Genomic DNA, 19349 nt, shown 5'->3' on the forward strand with positions numbered 1-19349 from the left:
AGAGGACTAGGCCAGCAGAGCACCCACAAATTACAAGTTCAGAAAACCTCAAATGATGTGCAAAAAAAAAAAAATGTCAAGAGAATTTTTCTGTCACTTTGCTTCACAACTCAGCATTTCTGATGGGGGTGATTTATGAGCTGAGGGAGCTGGCAGGGGGGTTGGGGGAGAGCGGGCAGGAGGGCAGTATGCTTTGGAAGTCCTAGAATTCCCGAGGCTCAGCACCGAACAGCCTCAGAACCAGGCTTTCAAGTGGCAATCAGGCAGGGAGCCAAAGTTTAAATTTGGAGAGAGATGCATCCCTGAGGACACAGTGGCCTCCACGTGGAGACCCATCTCCTTCTCTCTCTGGCTGTCTCCTGCATTCACTAATTGTGTATGAATAGAAGTGAGCAATGTAGCCTGGGTCAGGCACTCTGCATTCATCCATGCATCTGTCTACCCACTTCTCATCTGTATTGGCCTCCTGTGCTACAGAGACCACTCCAGGCCTCAGGCCCTGCCCCAAGAGGCTCAGACGGCCCCAACAGTGTCAGGGCTAAAAGACCTCACACGAGAGCAGGTCCAACTCCCTGATGTGGCTGGATGTAGCATGTACGCAGGCTGGAAAGGCCAGGTTTGCACCCTAGGAAGGCAGAGACATTGCCTTTGGCATCACATCTTTGCTGCTGGCCCCACCTGGCACAGCAAAAAGCACACGTTCAGCTGCACGTTGCTGTGATCTCTGACACCTCCCTCTCTCTGAGGATTCTTCTTCTATGATTTCCTGATCTCCAGGAGCATCCAGAACCCAAGAGGGCCCCAGTCAGATGCAACTTGGACAGCCTGAGGTCTACCAACCTGGGGAGGGGTGGCCTCTGTCTTTGTGGGTGTTATAGCGTATTTAGGGTACCGTGTTTTGGCCATAAACCTCTGCGGCTGGTGGCATCTTTGCCCAAATTCTTGTCCTGTGTCCATGAAGAGTAAGATACACAGAGAAGTGGAGGGTGAGCAAAATGAAGATAAACTTTACTGAGTGTTAGGACAGCTCAGAGGAGGTCCCCAGGGGCAGCTCCTCTCTGTAGGCAGGTCCTCTCCTCCAGTGATCAGCTCTCAGCAAAGAGGTGGCCCTGGAGTGTGTGGCGCCTCTCTGCAGCCAGTCATCCAGTCATCTCAGTCCTCTGCCCTGCTCTGGCTAAGCTTTGAGCTTGTATGGACCTCAGAGGTGAGGAAATGCTTGCTGATTGGTCCATAGGGTATGGGCCTGCAGGAAGAGGCACCACAAGTCCTCACTCCAGTCCCCACCTGGCCCCCAGCCTTCAGGCCCTCCCTGTCTTGCAGGTGGAGACTTATCGGGGACCCCCACACTTCCTGTCCATATCTGCCTCCCCACTGCTGCCCACAGCACCCAGGCCGCTGGCACCAAAGGGCACCCTCAGGCCAGTGTTGAGGTCCCCCAACCCCCATCTCAGCCTCCCTCCCACACTCATTGTCACCCAAAGTCTGGAGGGGCCAAGGTTGCAGGGGCCAGCATGTCAACGTTGCCCCTAGCCTGGGGCTCCAACAGGGCCTGGACTTGACCCCAGCCCCTCCCCAATATCTGAGTAAGCGCCATCCGGGAGGTCTGGGAAGCAGCTCAGACCTGGGTGGCTCCAGCTGTGCCTGGGGAACTCTAGCCCTGCCAACTGGGAGGGGAGGAGTTCCCACCTGTCTCTGGCACTGCAGAATGCACAGTGCCAGCCCGTGCACCTTCTCTGCATCTTCCCGCAGTGGCAGTGAGGGAGGTGCAGGTGGCATGGTGGACCTGGCCAATCCCGCACAAACCCGCCGCTCTCAGGGCCAGTCCTCAGAATGCCGACTGCTTCTTGGCGAGTGCTTGGGAGCCCCTGAAGCAAGGCAGGGAGTGAGGCCAAGACTGCAGCAGAAGCTCAGGGCCTGGGAGCGGATCCTTCCAGGTAGTGCGAGGGCGGAAGTGGTATAGTCAGCTGCCTTGGCAACATGGGGCCCACTGCTGCCATCGTGGTTCCCACAGCCGCCCCCGCTGCCCTCTCTGCCGCCTTACAGCCTGGAACAGTTCTCCAAGCCCTTGCTGGGCCGGGGTGGTGTCCAGAAAGGACGCGACATCCCTGCAAGTTCCCCGCTGTGGCCAGCGCTTTCCCAAGCCTGGCTGGCAACTCTGCCAGGTAGCGCCTCTGGGAACCAATTGTGGACTGGACCCGGCCAGCTGCCACACTCCGACATGGAGTGGATCCTGGGGATGCAGCCTCGGGTGGCCCCTCACTGAGCCTCCATCGTGGGCACAGAAAACTGACACCCGGCAGGGAGCCAGCAGCTGCCATTTCGCTGGCCGGTCCAGGAAGCGGGCGCCACTCCCACTTCCCACCCCAGGCCGCTGAAGCTCAGTCACCACTTCGCCTTTGCATTTGGGGTGCGGACCCCACGCTCCTAGCACAATCAAGGCACTGTCCTGGGCCCAGCTCCTCACTGGGGCCCCTCTGTGGAGGACCTTGCAGTTCCCCTTCCAGTGGTTAAATGAGCCCGGCCAGGCCACACAGTAATGGCTCCCAGGGCGGCAGGCCCCGGGACTGTTTGCCTCAGCGCCTTCGCCCTCACCTTGCTGCAGCTGGTGCCACGGCAGCTGCCGCTTTGGACAAGCCGCCACTGCCATTATGGGTGCTGGCAAGTCTCACTCCAAAGGAAGCAGGGACCAGGACCTGTGACTGCCCAGGCCTGCTTTGTGGAGTCCATGGGAAATCCTGTGCCTCCCAGAAAAGGGCACGGGCACCCTCCCTCCAGTACTTGAGTCAACTCCAGCGGCTGGTGGCACAGTTCTGGAGTCTGGCGCCTGGGCTAGTAGCTGGCCCTTCTCTTGGGGCAGCTGTGTATCCAGAGACTTCCATCTCCTCTTCTGCAAAATGAGGCAACACAGCACCCAGCTCTTAGATCCCTGGCAATGAATGAGAGTCCTCGATTGCCAAGCGTGTCCCTGAGTGCATAGAGACCCCGGGAAGGAACGTGAGACGACAGGAAAGGCAGCAGGAGGGAGCAGCGGTCTGTGCAGCCATCCGCCTTTTGTGGAATCAGAGACAGCACAGGCACAAGAAGCCAGGCCTGCAGCCTCCCACCCACCCGACCAGAACCATGCACCCAGGGCCACTTCTGGAGCATTTCTCTGGTCTGAGACAGAAAAGCAGTAGCTTTTGAAGTTCTGTCCAAGCTCTGGGGCCTGCAGCCTGACTGTGTTGAGGCATAGGCCCTACCCCTCCCAGCTCCCTCCCAGCACACCCCTCCCAATGCTCCCCTCCCAGCACATCCTCTCCTAGCACATCTCCTCCTAGACCCTCCTAATAAACGCCACCCAGCACACCACCTCCCAACTCACCCCATCCAGCACACCCCTCCCAACACACCCCACCTAGCCCTCTCCCTTTACTGCCCCTCCCAGTGCACTCTTGCTGATTCAGGGCCCTGAGATCAGGGCTTCTCCTGGCTTTCCTTGAGGAAGCATCACCAGAGTCAGAGGAAGAGGTGCAGTTGGCATGATGCCCCGGCCAATCCCGCATGAACATGCCCCTTCCAGGGCCTGTCCTGTGAATGCCGGCTGTGCCTTGTCCCAGGAATGTAGAGTGTGGGAGTGTGCATGGTCATGTACAAGTGTGTGTGCAAGTGTGGGAGTGTGTGAGGGCATGTGCAGGTGCACGGTGTGCGTGCGTATGTGTGGCAGCCTGCACAGACATGCGTGGGTATACGGGAGTGTATACAGGTGTGCTAGTGTGCAGGGGCATGCACGGGCATGTAGAAGTGTGAGAGGGCATGTGAGAGCATGTGCAGGCATGTGCGGGTGTGAGAGGGTGTGCGCCCAAGTGTGGTGGTGTGCATAAGTGTGTAGTAGTGTCCTTCGGCATGCAGGAGTGTGTGTGGAGGTGTGGGAGTGTGCATGGCGGTGCACACAAACGTGGGAGTGTGAGAGAGCATGCATGGATGTGCAAGGATGTGTGCAGGTATGCAAGACAATGCAAGATTGTGTGGGTGTGAGCAAATTCAGGGGTGTGCAGGTGTGTCCACAGGTGTGGGGGTGTGCACAATCATGTATGAGTGCAGGGGAGTGCACGGTTGTGCGAGTGTGCACAGGCACGTGTGTGGGTGTAAGAGTGTGCCCACGTGTGATGGTGTGCATGTGTGTCATAGTGTCTGCAGGCATGCAGGAGTGTGTGCCGGCATGTGTGCGAGTATGGGAGTGTGTGCAGGTGTGTGAGGGCATGTCGGGTGTCCACGGGCATGAGAGTGTGTGTGCCTATATTTGGCAGTGTGCACAGGTGTATGCAGGTGTGTGGGAGTCTGCCTGGGCATGATAGTGTGTGCACAAGAGAGTGTGTGGGAGTGTGGCAGGTGGCATGCTGGCCCAGGTCAATCTCGAAGGAACCCACTGGTCCCAGGGCCAGTCCTACCAATGCAGGCTGCACCTTGAAGGGGTGCTGGAGACCTCTGAGACAGCACAGGGAGCGAGGCCTAGGCTGCAGCAAAGTCTCAGGAGCGGGGATCCTGTCCTGCCAGGCAGTGTGAGGGTGGAGGTGATACAGTTGGCTGCCTTGGGGACATGGGGACAAGGAGCCGACTGCCGCCATCACTGCTCCCACAGCCACCCCCGCTGCCCTCTCTGACGCCTTGCAGCCTGGGGCAGAGCTCCAATCCCTTGCTGGGCCAGGGTGGTGTCTGGAAAGGGTGGAAAGGGGGTACATCGATCCAAGTTCCCCGCTGCACCCGGCGCTCCCCCTCACCTGGCTGATGACCCTGCCAGGTAGTGCCTCTGGGAATGGATTATCGCCTGGACCCAGCTGTGGCTGATGCAGGGTGGATCCTGGGGACACAGCCTCAGGCCCCTCGCCGAGCCTCTGGTCTGGGCGCAGTAACCTGGCCTCACAGCGGGGAGGGCGCAGCAGCCGCAGTTGACCAGGTATGGGAAGCAGGTGCCACTCCCACTTGCCAACCAAGGACACTGAAGTTTGACCACCGCTCCGCTTTTGCGTTTGGGGCCAGGACCCCGCCCTCTGAGTACAATCGTAGCACTGTCCTGGAACCAGCTCCGAACTGGGGCCCCTCCATGGCGGACCTTGCAGTTCCCCCGTTAGCGGGTGGTTGGGCCCGGCCAGGCCCCACACAGTAGTGGCTCTCAGGGCGGCAGGCCCCGGGACTGTTTGCCTCAGCGTCTGCGCCAGAGGACCCACAGCCCTCGCTGCCCTGCACTGCAGCAGGCGCCACAGCAGCTGCCGCTTTGGACAACCCGCCACCTGCCATCATGGATGCTGGCAAGTCTCACTCCAAAGGAATCACTGACAGACCAGGAAGTGTCACTTCCCAGGCCTGCTTTGTGGAGTCCACAGCCTGGGAAATCCTGTGGATCCCAGAAAAGGGCACGGGCCCCCTCTCTCCAGTCCTTGACTCAGCTCCAGAGAGCAGGCATGGCAGCACTGATGGCACAGCTCTGGAGTTCGTGGCCTGGGCTGGTAGCTGGTCCTGCCCCTGGGGCAGCTGTGTATCCAGGGGCTTCCATCTCCTCTTCTGCAAAACAGACAACACAGCACCCAGCTTGTAGATATCAGGAGAAGAATCAGGGTCCTTAATTGCCCCCAGCGTGTCCCTGAGTGCACAGAGACCCCGGGGAAGGAAGGAGGCAGGAGGAAGCAGTGGTCTGTGCAGCCATCTGCCTTTTGTGGAATCAGAGACAGCACAGGCAAAAGAAGTGAGGCCTGCAGCCTCCCACCCATGCAACCGGAACCATGGGGCCAGGGCCACGTCAGGAGCATTTCTCCGGACTGAGACAGAAAAGCAGCAGCTTCTGAAGCTTTCTCCAAGCTCTGGGGCCAGCAGCCTAACTGTGCTAACAGGAACAGGCCCTGCCCCCTCCCGGCCCCTTCCGAGCACACTCCTCCCAATGCACCCCTCCCAGGGCACCACCTCCCTGACCCCTCCTAAAGAACCCCCAGCACAGTGCCTCCCAACTCACCCCTTCAAGACCACCCCTCCCAGACCCCTTCCAACTCACTCCTCCTAACAAACCCCACCCAGCCCCCTCCTAGCACGTCCCAGCTCACCCCTCACAGCACACCTCTCTCAACATATCACTTCCCGCACACCCCACCCAGCCCCTTCCCAGCACACCCACCCAGCCACCTCCCAGCATGCCCCCTCCTAGTGCTCCCTTGCTGATTCAGGGCCCTGAGACCAGGGCTTCTCCTGGCTTTCCTGGAGGAAGTGTCACTGCTCACTGGGCTCCTCTCACAGGTTCCAATCTGTGGAATGAAAGAATTAACCAAGACCACTCAGTCACCCCAAGTGGACTACTGGGGAGAAGGGAAGCTTCTCTCTTTAGGAATTACCAGGTGTAACTCCCAGCCTATCACCATCCAATTTGTCAGGGGTTGGGGACAAGCCTCTTCTGGGGATGAGGAGAAGTGGCCTAGGAAACAGGAGTGACAAGGAAGGAGAGGCTGTCAGGCCAGAGAGGGGACCCCACCTGCAGGGCAGGGAAACGTGGGCAGGTACTCTGGACCAGGACCCCTGGGAGATTTGTTGCCTCTGGTCTCCAGGCGTCTGCACCCCCAGAGGGACAGGGACACACCAGGGCTCCAGAACACTGTCCCGTGAGGGTAAGAAACCAGCCATGTCCTTGTTCAGAGACACTTGAGAGAGCTGCAGGTATTTACCCCAGCAAGTAGAGGGCGAGGATTCAGGCTACATGCAGATAACTTCAGGCCCATCACGTGCAAAAGAGAGGCTTATTCTGGAAGGTGACAGGGGCCTTATGGGAATGGAGGGACTGTCCACCCAGAAACAATTCCCAAGGATGTGAGCAAGGGAGACAGAGAGAGGGAGAGCAGGTTGGTGGGTGACATCGTGATCCACCCGCCTCGGCCTCCCAAAGTGCTGGGATTACAGGTGTGAGCCACCGTGCCCGGCCAAATTCTTTTTTTAATTAAAACGTTCTAGTATCTAAAATGAGCAAAATTGCCAGGTGCAGTGAATCACGCCCGTAATCCCAGTACTTTGGGATGCCGAGGTGGGTGGATCATCTGAGGTCAGGAGTTTGAGAGCAGCCTGCTGTGAGCCAAGATTGCACCACTGTACTCCAGCGTAGGAAACACTCAGACTCCATATCAAAAAATAAAATAAAATAAAGATAAAAATGTGTTTGAAAAGAACAGCAATAGCCAGGCACAGAGGCTCACCCCTGTAATCCCAGCACTTTGGGAGGCTGAGGGTGGATGACAGCTGAGACTAGAAGTTTGAGACCAGCCTGGCAACATGGTGAAACTCTGTTTCTATACAAAATACAAAAATTAGCCAAGCTTGGTAGCATGCACCTGTAATCCCAGCTACTTGGGGGGCCGAAGGGGAAGGATTGCTTGTACCTGCCCAGGAAGTTGAGGCTTCAGTGATCCACGACTGTGCCACCTCACTCCAGCCTGGGCAACAGAGCAAAACCCTGTCTCCAAAAGCAAACAAAGAACAGCATCATTTCCTTATTACTGTTCACTGCAACCTCATCCTCCCAGGTTCAAGCAATTCTCCTGCCTCAGCCTCCCAAGTAGCTGAAATTACAGGCACCTGCCACTACACCCGGCTGAGTTTTAATATAGATGGGGTTTCACCATGCTGGCTAGGATGGTCTTGAACTTGTGGCTTCGTGATCCACCCACCTTAGCCTATCAAAGTGCCAGGATCACGGATGTGAGCAACAGTACCTGGCCAATCCCTTATGTTTTTATTAAGATGTTTGCTTTGTTTCCTAGCTTCCAGGTACACATCTACAAAGTTGCAAAGGCTTTACGGCTATTGCAACAGCCATCAAAGGTCAAGCTGGGGGGACATCAAAGGTGCAGCTGCCTAATGGGAGGCAGCCTCAGAGGGTGCTGACCCTGCCCAGGATGACCAGTGGTGAAGGATGCTCCTGGGGTCCCTAGCTGGGAAAGGTATTGGGGGTCGCACGTACCCAGGCTGAGATAAGGAGAATAGGTGGCTGGGGGAGCAGTGGCGCTGGGAGCCCTTCACTGGCCATTGAGGAGCTTCTTCTGCGCGATCTTGCGCTCGGCCCAACGAGGTGCCGGGAGGTTGGTGTGCAGCACCTGCTCACTGTGTCGGATCCCTGTGGCTCCTGGCCCGGCAGACTGGGAAATCTTAAAACTCCTCCTTGGAGCTTATATGTGACTGCAGCCAGGTGGGAGCCTGTCGACGCGAAAGTGCCGGCTGTGCAGCGGCTTCCGTCATCAGCCCACGCATGCGCGCTCCTGGAACGGCCTATGAAAACGTCACGGCGGTGCGCCTCCGATGACGTCACGGCGGCGCGCCTCCGTCGACGTGTCTCCGTCGACGTCAGGGCGGCGCGCCTCCGTCGACGTGCCTCTGTCGACGTCACGGCGGCGCGCCTCCGTCGACGTCCCTCCGTTGACGTCACAGCGGCGCGTCTCCGTCGACGTGAAGGCGGCCCGTCTCCGGCGCCGTCACAGAGGCGAACCTTCGGCGACTTCACGCGGAGGTATGTTGCCTAGGGGCTGGGTTGTCTTCTCCGCAGAGCAGAGCCTGGTAACCTCCACCTCCGGCTGCGTCCTGTGTGCTGCTGGCTGGAGAAGGGTAGGTAGCAAACTCCGACCCGGCACAGTGTTTATGTGGGTCAAAAATAGAAAAAGTGGGGCCGGGTGCGGTGGCTCACGCCTGTAATCTCAGCACTTTGGGAGGCCTAGGCGGGTGGATCATGAAGTCAAGAGATGGAGACCATCCTGGTCAGCATGGTGAAACCCCGTCTCTACTAAAAATACAAAAATTAGTTGGGCATGGTGGTGCATGCCTGTAGTCCCAGCTACTCGGGAGGCTGAGGCAGGAGAATTGCTTGAACCCGGGAGGCGGAGGTTGCGTTGAGCCGAGATCGTGCCATTGTACTGCAGTTTGGGTAGCAACAGCAAAACTCCATCTCAAAAAAAAAAAAAGAAAAGAAAAAGTGTGTCTGGACGCTGGGGAGGTGGGAAGTTTTCTTCAGGTCAGGAGTTCAAGAGCAGCCAGGAAAAGTGGTGTGACCCCATTTCTGTAGTCCCACTTCAGCCTCCCAGCTACTTGAACCCCAAGGTTCAAGGCTGCAATTAGCTATGATTCTTCCGTAGTACTCCAGCCTGCGAGACTGAGGTAAATCCTGTCTAAAAAAATAAAAAAGAAAACTATCCAAGCGTGTGATATTGGGGGACTGCTTAGAGAAAAATTGGGGCTGCCTGGGCCCTGTATGCCCAGTACTTTGGGAGGCCGAGGTGGGAGGATGGCTTGGAATCAGGAGTGTGAGAACAGCCTGAGCAACATGACAAAACCCTGTCTCTACAAAAGATACAGAAATTAGCCAGGCAAAGTCCATGCCTGACCTAATATTTTGTATTTTTTCTGTAGAGATGGGGGGGAGTCTTGCCCCTATGTTGCCCAGGCTGGTCTCAAACTCCCGAGTACAAGCCATCTTCTCACCTTACCCTTCAGGGTTGTTGGGATTAAAGGCGTGAGCCACGGCGCCCCACTTGGGTTAGGCTATTTAATAACAAAGTCCGTGACTCGGCTTGGTGGCTCACACCTGTAATTCCAGCACTTTGGGAGGCCAAGGCAGGCGGATCACCTGAGGTCAGGAGTTTGAGACCAGTGTAGCCAACGTGATGAAACCTGGTTTCTACAAAAATTAACCTCATGTGGTGGCACATGCCTGTAGTCCCAGCTGCTCCAGAGGCTGAGACAGGAGAATTGCTTGAACCCAGGAGGCAGAGGTTGCAGTTAGTCGAGATCACATCACAGAACCCTAGCCTAGGTGACAGAGTGAGACTCCAGAGTTTGAGACAAGTCTGGGCATTGTAGTGAACCCCTGACTCTACAAAACAAACAAATAAAAAAGGCAGGTGTGGCCGGGCACGGTGGCTCAAGCCTGTAATCCCAGCACTTTGGGAAGCCGAGGCGGGTGGATCACGAGGTCAAGAGATCGAGACCATCCTGGTCAACATGGTGAAACCCCGTCTCTACTAAGAATAGAAAAAATTAGCTGGGCATGGTGGCGCACGCCTGTAATCCCAGCTACTGGGGAGGCTGAGGCAGGAGAATTGCCTGAATCCAGGAGGCACAGGTTGTGGTGAGCCGAGATCGCGCCATTGCACTCCAGCCTGGGTAATAGCAGCGAAACTCCGTCTCAAAAGAAAAAAAAAAGGCGAGTGTAACTGTCCACCTGTGGCCCCAGCCACTTAGGATGCTGAGGCAGGAGGATCACCTGAGGCCAGGAGTAGGTCTGCAGTGAGTTAGGATCATCCCACTGCTCTCCATCCTGAGCAAAAGAATGAGACCATGTCTCTAGATAGCTAGCTAGATCATTGATACCTAGTTTTCTATCAGAATTTTTTCCTACATTTGAGCATATTTTTCTAAAGTAGCATTCAACATATCAGCGTTATACAGTGTTATTAGTAGTTCATGTGATTATGTTTTTCTGAAATACAGTATCCTTTACAAAAGCAGTTTTGTCTGCCAAAGCACACAGATAGGTCCTCAAGTGAATTTGCCTGATGTTGGTGACCTTTGTACCCTTTTCTCCTGTTGATTGGAACAGTCAGTAAGTTCAGATCACTGTTACCCTCGGAGGAAGAGCCCAAAGGCAACAAGTAAGGGCACTAGTGTCCAGGCCTTTCTAGAAGCATTTTCACCTTCCCTTAAGGTTTCCCTTGATGAACATGGAAGGAGTGTATGTAGAATTGACTGTTCCAGCATCTTTGTATATTAGGCCAAATTTATATGTCTTCCGTTTGTGAGAGGCACCCTGGTAGGCTAGGGGATTTATACATGAAGTCTGATCTCAGCTTCACTGTCCAGAGATGCAACATGGTCCAATCAAATAACATTCTCTGAGCCTGTTTCTCTTTTACTTACTTACTTACTTACTTTATTTATTTATTTATTTGAGACGGGATCTTGCTCTTTTGCAGTGGTGTCATCTTGGATCACTGCAACCTCCACCTCTCGGGTTCAAGCGATTCTCCTGCCTCAGCCTCCTGTGTAGCTTGGACTACAGGTACATGCCACCACATCCAGCTAATTTTTGTATTTTTGAAGAGATGGGGTTTCACCATTTTGTCAAGGATTGTCTCGATCTCTTGACCTCATGATCCACCTGCATTAGCTTCCCAGAATGCTGTGATTACAGGTGTGAGCCACCACACTTGTCCTGAGCTCATTTTTTAGCTGTAAAATGAGAATAACAATTACACTAATCTAAAAAGACAGCCTATTTTATTGTCTTTCATTTTCTATGAAACTGTCTTTAACACGGTAATTATTTTCTTTGCCATCCACGTTTGTTTTTGTTTTGTCTTTGTTTTTCTTTTAGATGGAGTCTCTTTTTTGTTTTGTTTTGTTTTTGTTTTTTTGAGATGGGGTCTCGCTGTCGTAGCCCAGGCTGGAGTGCAGTGGCATGATCGTGACTCATCCTGTATCATACCCACAGAGAAACCCTTTTTTCTCTCCAGGGCCTGGGGAGCAGCCTGGTTCCATGAGTTAAATGCAGATATGAACCGTACCGAGCTGGAATTAAAGTACACACTCTCCTGTTCTGAAAAGTAGCTAAGGATTCCAACTTGGTGTGGTGGAGAGTGTGGCAGAGCCAGACCAGACCAGGACTGATCTCCTGGAAAAGCATGCCATCAAAGGCCTTGGTGAGTGCTGAGTGCCATGGCTCACACCTGTAATCCCAGCACTTTGGGAAGCTGAGACAGGTGGTTCACTTGAGGCCAGGAGTTTGAGTAGAGCCTGGGCAACATGGCAAAACCCTGTCTCTACTACAAACACAAAAATTAGTCGGTGTGGTGGCCCTTGCCTCTAATCCCAGCTACTCAGGAGGCTGAGACAGGAGAATGGCTTGATCCAGGCAGGCAGAGGTTGCAGTGAGCCAAGATCACACCACTGCATTCTAGCTTAGGCAACAGAGTGAGACTCCATCTCCAAAAAAAAAAAAAACCCATGAAGAAGGAATGTCTACTTCTGGGGGTTGGGTTGGGGACTGCTGACAGAACTGCAAACTTTCTTCAGGTGGGGTTGTTTGTTTTGTGATGGAGTCTGGCTCTCTCACCCAGGCTGGAGTGCAGTGGCACAATCTTGGCTCACTACAGCCTCCGCCTCCCCCTCTTCAGGTTCAAACAGTTCCCATGTCTTAGCCTCCTAAGGAGCTGAGATTACAGGCCTGTGCCACCACACCAGCTAGTTTTTTTTGCAGAGACAGGGTTTCACCATGCTGACCAGGCTGGTCTTGAGCTTCTGACCTCAAGTGTCTGCCCACTTTGACCTCCCAAAATGCTGGGATTATAGGCATGAACCACTGCACCCAGCCCCTTCAGGTGAGTTTTAAGGCTTCACGACAATAGTAGTTTCCTGTTTCTGCTGCAACAAATTACCACACACTTAGGGCTTAAAACAACATAGATGTAGCTGGGCATGGTGGCTCACGCTTGTAATCCAGCACTTTGGGAGGCTGAGGCAGGCGGATCACTTGAGGTCAGGAGTTTGAGACCAGCCTGACCAACATGGAGAAACTCCATCTCTACTAAAAATACAAAAATAGCCGGGCATGGTAGTGCATGCCTGTAATCCCAGCTACTCAGGAGGCTGAGGCAGGAGAATTGCTTCAACCTGGAAGGCGGAGGTTGCAGTGAGTCGAGATCGTGCCATCGCACTCCAGCTTGGGTAAAAAGAGCGGAACTCTGTCTCAAAAAAAAAAAAAAAAAAAAAGCAACACAGATGTATTTTCTCTTATAGTTCTAAAGACCAGAATTCTAAAGTCAGTTCCACTGACTCAAGGTGGGAGCAGGGCAGGTACCTTCCGAGGCTCTGTAGGAGAATGAGTTTCCTGGCCCTGGAGATGTCCTGCACTCCTCAGCTTGTGCTGCCCTTCTTGAATGACTCGAGGTTCCTGCTTCCATCACTACGCTTCCCATCACTCTCCATCACCTGCTCTGCTCTGATAAGGATCTGGGTGAGTACATCAACCCCACTGTGACAAGCCAGAATAATCTTCCTGGCCAAAAATTCTTAACCTCATTATAACTGCAAAGTCCCTTTTACCATATGAGGTCGTGTTCACTGGTTCCTGGGATTAGCTTATGAACATCTTGGGGGGTCACTATCAGCCTACTGCAGGTATGCTGCAAAACCATTACACCTTCCTGGTATTTCAGTGATTGGGAGAAAAAGGGTTGGGATTTTTGCTTTGGGGTTCCTCTTAAACTTGTTTTTTATTGTTTTGTTTTGTTTTTTTCTTTTTTGATATGGAGTCTTGCTCTTTTGACCGGGCTGGCTGCAGTCTCCGTTCCTGCAACATTTGTCTCCTGGGTTCAAGTGATTCTTCTACCTCAACCTCCTGAGTAGCTGGGGCTACAGGTGCCTGCCACCATGTCTGGCTAAGTTTTGTATTTTTGGAGGAGTTGGGGACATGGAGGGGGTAGTGGAAGGTGAGGCAGGGGACAGAAGTTTCTGCTATGTTGCCCTCTGCTCAAAGCGATCCACTTACCTCTCCTCCCTAAGTGCTAGGATTACAGGCCTGCAGCACCTCACTGGCTGCTGTAAAGTCTTATTTCCACACAACTGAGACATGTTTTAGGAAGTTTGCTAAAAGACCCCTGGAGACATTCTCATTGTGGCCTCCTTGTTGTCTTATTTAATTTGATTGATCTTTTCTGCTCTCCTCCTTTTCAGAAATTAAAAGGATAAAAAGAGGTACTAAACTTGAAAACTTTTCTTACAGTCTCCAATTAAACTAATTATAAGAACCACCAAAAAAGGGAAACACTTTTTCAAAACCAATAAAATGATATGGACTGTTGAGATGTAAAATACAGGAAATAAGTCATTGTATGTTAATGTTGCTCTGACATAGGGACATAGTATTGACAATCAACCTTCGCTCAATTTTCAAAGAAATGGAATGATCGTGTCGCTGATCTGTGTAAACACATGGAAGAATTATCTGAAAGAAAATATGGTATGTCTAAACTCTAAAAGTCCTGTAATACTTTGTTCACGAGTGTTTACACAATGGGGTCACTGTTCATCTTGTAGAGTCTGTCTAACTATTAGAAACAGTTTTTGTTTCTAGATTACTGCAAAGCTAAGGAAAAGTTGTATCTCTGAAATTATCAGTTAGCATTTCTTTTAAGCTTTCAGCATGGATATTGGGGATTTATTTACATATTTATTGCAAATTCCTGGATCTTAGGGATTTAATTAATATTGTTTTTTTAAAAAAGCTAATTATTTCTCTTTATCTGCTTTGTTAAATTCGGTATTTTGTCGGACATGGTGGCTCATGCCTGTAATCCCAGCACTTTGGGAGACCAAGGCGGGCAGATCATGAGGTCAGCTTGGCCAAGTCTCTTATCCTGTCTGAGCCTTAGTATGCTCTTTTGTGGTCATGAGAACTGAAGATCTATCTCGAAGATTTGATGAGATATTATAGTATGTCACATAATACCGGGTATATACATACAAAATAAATGTGTATTCCTTATGCTTTTATTTACTTATTTATTTATTTTTTGAGACAGAATCTTGCTCTGTTGCACAGACTGGAGTGCAGTGGCATGAGATCTTGGCTCACTGCAACCTCTGCCTCACGGTTTCAAGCAATTCTTCTGCCTCAGCCTCCCAAGTAGCGGGGCTTATAGGCATGCATCACCACGCTCAGCTAACTTGTGTATTTTTAGTAGAGATAGGGTTTCACCATGTTGGCCAGACTGGTCTTGAACTCCTGACCTCAAGTGATGCAGCCAGCTTGGCCTCCCAAAGTGCTGGAATTTCAGGTGTGAGCCACTACACCCGGCCTATGTTTTTATGATATTGTTAATTTAGTACTATTCTGAGTAAAAATCATTCGCTATTAAAAGTTTTATGAATTCACTGTTTTATAAATTGCCTGACAATTTTTATAAATGTCAGTGCTTTTATAAGGTGAAACTGATTATGTTGTGGGGCTTTTGTTGGGATGGTGGTTTATTAGATTATTTTGTTTAAAGACAACAATGTTCAGCTGTTGTGAAAGAATAAAAAGTGAAATTATAAAAACAGTCCTCACATTTTATAATTTTAAAGCAATATTAATGGTAATTGCCTTAGGGAAAGATGCTTTTTTTGTAATATGAAAGTATGGTATTCAAGTTTAGTGTACAGTAAAGGATATTAAATCTAAGCACTAATGTGCTACATAGTGCACTTGAAACATTAGTACAAATATCAGAGTTTAGCAGATAGACCTTAACACATAATGAGAGCAAATAAATGGAGCTGTTTTGATGGGAGACTGTTGGTTATCTTTGATTTTAATATTCTCCATGCTCTTGACTTTTCTTTTTTTCTTTTTGAAACAGTCTCGCTCTTTCACTCAGGCTGGAGTGCAGTGGTGTGATCTCAGCTGACCTAAACCTCCACTTCTCAGGTTGAATCGATCCTCTTTCCTCAGCCTCCCTAGTAGCTAGGACTACAGGCAAGTGCCACCATGCCCAGCTAATTTTTGTATTTTTAGTAGAGATGGGGTTTCACCATGTTGGCCAGGCTAGTCTTGAACTTCTGACCTGAGGTGATCCACCCACCTTGGCCTCCCACAGTGCTTGGGTTACAGGTGTGAGCCACTCCCACCTGGCTAGCTCTTGACTTTTTTTTTTTTTTTTTTTTGAGGTGGAGTTTTGTTCTTGTTGCCCAAGCTATAGGGCAATAGCTCAATCTCGAGTCACTGCAACCTCTGCTTCCCGGGTTCAAGCTATTCTTCTGCCTCAGCCTCCAGAGTAGCTGGAATTACAGGCATTTGCCACAGTTAATTTTATATTTTATTAGAGATGGGGTTTTTTCATGTTGGTCAGGCTAGTCTGGAACGGTCTACCTTAGGTGATTTGCCTGCCTCAGCTTCCCGAAATGTTGGGATTACAGGCGTGAGCCACCATGCCCAGCCCAGCTTTTGACCTTTTATAGCTGTTACATTAGTTGAATCTTGAGTAAATAAATGCTAGCTTAAAAGTTGTAGTTCGGGGAATCTTCTGTTTCTGTTACTAAAAAAATTGTTTTTTAAGTCCGATAAGGTTACACTAATGTTTATGTTTTGAAAACATTCCTTCTTCCATTTAGTACTGTATGTATTAAATAATATTAGCTGGTATGTTGTTCTCACTTTATAATGTGGTTCAGATTTCTGTAGGAAGTCTGGCTATATCTACATTGCCTTAAAGTAATGGGATCTACCTATCTTTTTTTTTCTTTTCTTTTTGAGCTGGAGTTTTGCTCTTGTCACCCATGCTAGGATGCAATGGGGTGATCTTAGCTCACTGCAACCTCTGCCTCCTGGGTTTAGGTGATTCTCCTATCTCAGCTTCCCAAGTAGCTAAGATTACAAGCACTCACCACTACAACTGGCTAATTTTTGTATTTTTCATAGAGATGCAGTTTTGCCATGTTGGCCAGCCTGGTTTCCAATTCCTGATCTCAGGCGATTCACCTGCCTTGGCCTCCCAAGTGCCAGGATTACAGGGGTGAGTCATCCTGCCTGGCTGTAGTGGGATATTTCACTGCAAACTTTGATAAACAGAATATTAGCATTTTTGGTGTTATTTTTTCTTTCCTCACACTATTTTTCTTTGGACTGAATTACAATAACAAGTAAAGATCAACTTATAAAAGTTAAAGAGCAGTGCCTGGCTCAGTGGGTCATGCCTGTAATCCCAGCACTTTGGGAGGCCAAGGCGGGTGGATCACGAGGTCAGGAGTTGGAGACCATCCTGGCAAACATGGTGAAATTCCTTCTCTACTAAAAGTTTAAAAATTAGCTGAGCATGGTGGCAGGCACATGTAGTCCCAGCTACTCAGGAGGCTTAGGCAGGAGAATCACTTGAACCCGGGACACGGAGGTTGCAGTGAGCTGAGATTGCACCGCTTCTCTCCAGCCTGGTGACAGAGTGAGACTCAATCTGAAAAATAAGAAGTTAAAGAGCAATACCGATTGTGTTTAAATGATCTTCCTTTTTCTTTTTGTCCATATAGCTCAAACAGTAAAAGCCAATGGTCTGTTGATGATCCTATACCCCTTTTCTCCAGTCTCATGTTGAAGATCTTTATGTAGAAGAACTTCCCAAAGGAATGTTTTTTCTTTTGTGAGACAGTTTTTACTCTTGTCGCCTCGGCTGCAGTGTAGTGGCATGATCTCGGCTCACTTCAACCTCTGCCTCCTGGGTTCAAGCAATTCTCCTGTGTCAGTCTCCATATGGGCCAGGCTGGCCTCGAAATCCTGACCTTGTGATACACCTTCCTTGGCTTTCCAAAGTGCTGGGATTACAGGCATGCGCCACTGTGCCCAGCCTATTTTGTGTTTTTTTATCTTCACCTTTTAAATTTATCTGAGTCCAACTTTGAGTCAGTCATGCCAGTGTTAGCTTTTGAAACATGAACACTGCCCACACCTGACGGGCATGCAGCTTACATTTTCTTTTACAATCTTGTGCTACTTTTGCTGAAGAAAATAGTATTTATGTCTTGCTTTTAGGCCTGAGATTTTTAAAGCGTTTGTGGGGATATATGATTGCCTTTGTAGATATGTAGAGGAAGATAGCCTTGAATGCAATGTGCTATTAAAGGATCCCATTTAAGATTTTTGTAGTATGCTTCAAAGAGCTGTGTGTTGCCAAGTTACCACTTTACTTGTGAGGACACATGCTCCATGAAGCAACTTATGAGACAATTTGCAATTGTTATTTTTTTGTTACTCTGTAGAAACTTGAAGTGAAGATTTAGTTGTGCTCAAGCATTCAGATTGTCTTTTCTTAATTTTTTTCTGAGAGGGAGTCTTGTTCTGTCACCCAGGCTCTAGTGCAGTGATGTGCTCTCAGCTCACTGCAACCTCCCCCTCTTGGGTGCAAGCAATTCTCCATCTCAGCCTCCTGAGTAGCTGTGATTCCAGGTGCCTGCCGCCACGCCCAGCTAAGTTTTGTATTTTTAGCAGAGATGGGGTTTTACCATGTTGGCCTGGTTGGTCTCAAACTTTTGACCTTGTGATCTGTCTGCCTCAGCTTTCCAAAGTGTTGGGATTACAGGCAGGAGTTACCGTGGCCAGCCTATGTTTTCTTTTCAAGACGACCCTGGGTGATTAAATATTAAATGTGTACTAATGGATATTACTTTGCTAAATATTGCCTAGTGAATATTAAATATTCTCACCTTTCAGACATGAACTTACGCATTCAATAACTGAAGATTTACAGCTTGATAAACCAGCTTCAGCAGGTATGTCTTCAGTCTTAAGTCAGATGAGAAAATTATGTGCAATAATTATTTAATGATTAACATTGATTTCTTTAATGGTACCTTCCACATGAAATAATATGTCTCTAACTATTAATTATTTTCCAGGATAAGATAATTCATGTTGTCAAAATTCTGATACTCTAAAATAGTCAACTCATTTTCTTTGTATTAACCCATTATAAATACATGTAGGTACTGGATTAATGGGTAGACAGAAGTAAAATAACAATCTTTGTCCTGCTTTTGAGATGCAAGATTTATTTGGCATAGTGCATCGAACAGTTTATTGTTCAAGTCTACGCCAGTCAACTGAACTAGCATTCATCAAATGTTCATGATACCCAGAACATAAGAAGGTTTCCTTTTAGAGTATGGAGCCATGCTTATCGTATCTTAATCGTTAGATGTGTTTTCAAAGAAATAGGATTGATCTTCTCACTAGTATTTGGCTCTGGTGCGGTGTGGGGACAAAACAGAAAGGAATTAAACTGTTTAGATTTACTAAAATGGGAGGATTGCCAGCAAGATCATGTCCCTAGTTTCCTCATGGCAAATGTCACCTACTAGCTGTTTATTTATTGAGATGGAGTTTTTCTGGGTTGTCCATGCTGGAGTGCAGTGGCATGATCTCAGCTTGCTGTAGCCTCCCACCTTCTGGGTTCGAGCACATCTTCCTACTTCATGTTTCAAGTAGCTGGGATTACAGGCACCTGCCACCATGGCTGCCTAATTTTTGTATTTGTAGTAGAGATGGGGTTTCACCTTGTTGGCCAGGCTGGTCTTGAACTCCTGATCTCAGGTGATCTGCCCGCTTCGGCCTCCCAAAGTGCTGGGATTACAGGCATGAGCCACTGTGCCTGGCCTGGTAGCTGTTCTTGAGCATACCGAATTCTGCTTTTTTCCAGCTTTAACGAATGTCTGGTTCTTCCTTTTTTTTGTTCAATGCTAGCATTGTTTCAGTAATAAGTACATTCTGGAATCTTAGAAATAATTTTAGTCACAGAAAAGAAAAAAATACTGTCTATTTTATAATAATAATA

General features: G+C 49.9%; 2 protein-coding genes across 21 annotated transcripts in view; one reads left to right on the top strand and one right to left on the bottom strand.

The window, feature by feature from the left end:
• Positions 1 to 325: 325 nt before the first annotated feature.
• On the bottom strand, positions 326 to 6737 carry LOC118147737 (uncharacterized). The gene is made up of 5 exons (XM_078352412.1): positions 6716 to 6737; positions 6357 to 6436; positions 4758 to 5267; positions 1687 to 2887; positions 326 to 1243 (listed from the first exon to the last, which is right to left on the bottom strand). Exons 1-4 carry the CDS (start codon positions 6735 to 6737, stop codon positions 2666 to 2668), a joined length of 834 nt encoding a protein of 277 aa, XP_078208538.1. The 3' UTR covers positions 326 to 1243; positions 1687 to 2665.
• A 501-nt stretch (positions 6738 to 7238) lies between these two features.
• Positions 7239 to 19349, top strand: part of LOC103788015 (uncharacterized) — a 66498-nt gene continuing 54387 nt past the window's right edge. For 8 of the 20 annotated variants that reach the window (XR_013527679.1, XR_013527684.1, XR_013527682.1 and 5 more), the window contains exons 1-6: positions 8531 to 8607; positions 12790 to 13006; positions 13948 to 14011; positions 15393 to 15508; positions 16451 to 16544; positions 18230 to 18288. Coding sequence is in view for 2 of the 20 variants with exons in the window: in XM_078352155.1 (XP_078208281.1) it covers positions 8277 to 8512; positions 12790 to 13006; positions 13948 to 14011; positions 16451 to 16544; positions 18230 to 18288 (670 nt within the window). In the remaining 18 variants the exon portion in view is untranslated. Of the gene's footprint in view, positions 8608 to 10967; positions 11054 to 11507; positions 11694 to 12789; positions 13007 to 13320; positions 13411 to 13947; positions 14012 to 15392; positions 15509 to 16450; positions 16545 to 18229; positions 18289 to 19349 lie in introns of those variants that run through there. The other 12 variants (XR_013527680.1, XR_013527677.1, XM_078352156.1 and 9 more) reach the window with 12 other exon arrangements.

The sequence above is a fragment of the Callithrix jacchus genome, chromosome 15 (assembly GCF_049354715.1).
Source record: "Callithrix jacchus isolate 240 chromosome 15, calJac240_pri, whole genome shotgun sequence".
Lineage (NCBI taxonomy): Eukaryota > Metazoa > Chordata > Mammalia > Primates > Cebidae > Callithrix > Callithrix jacchus.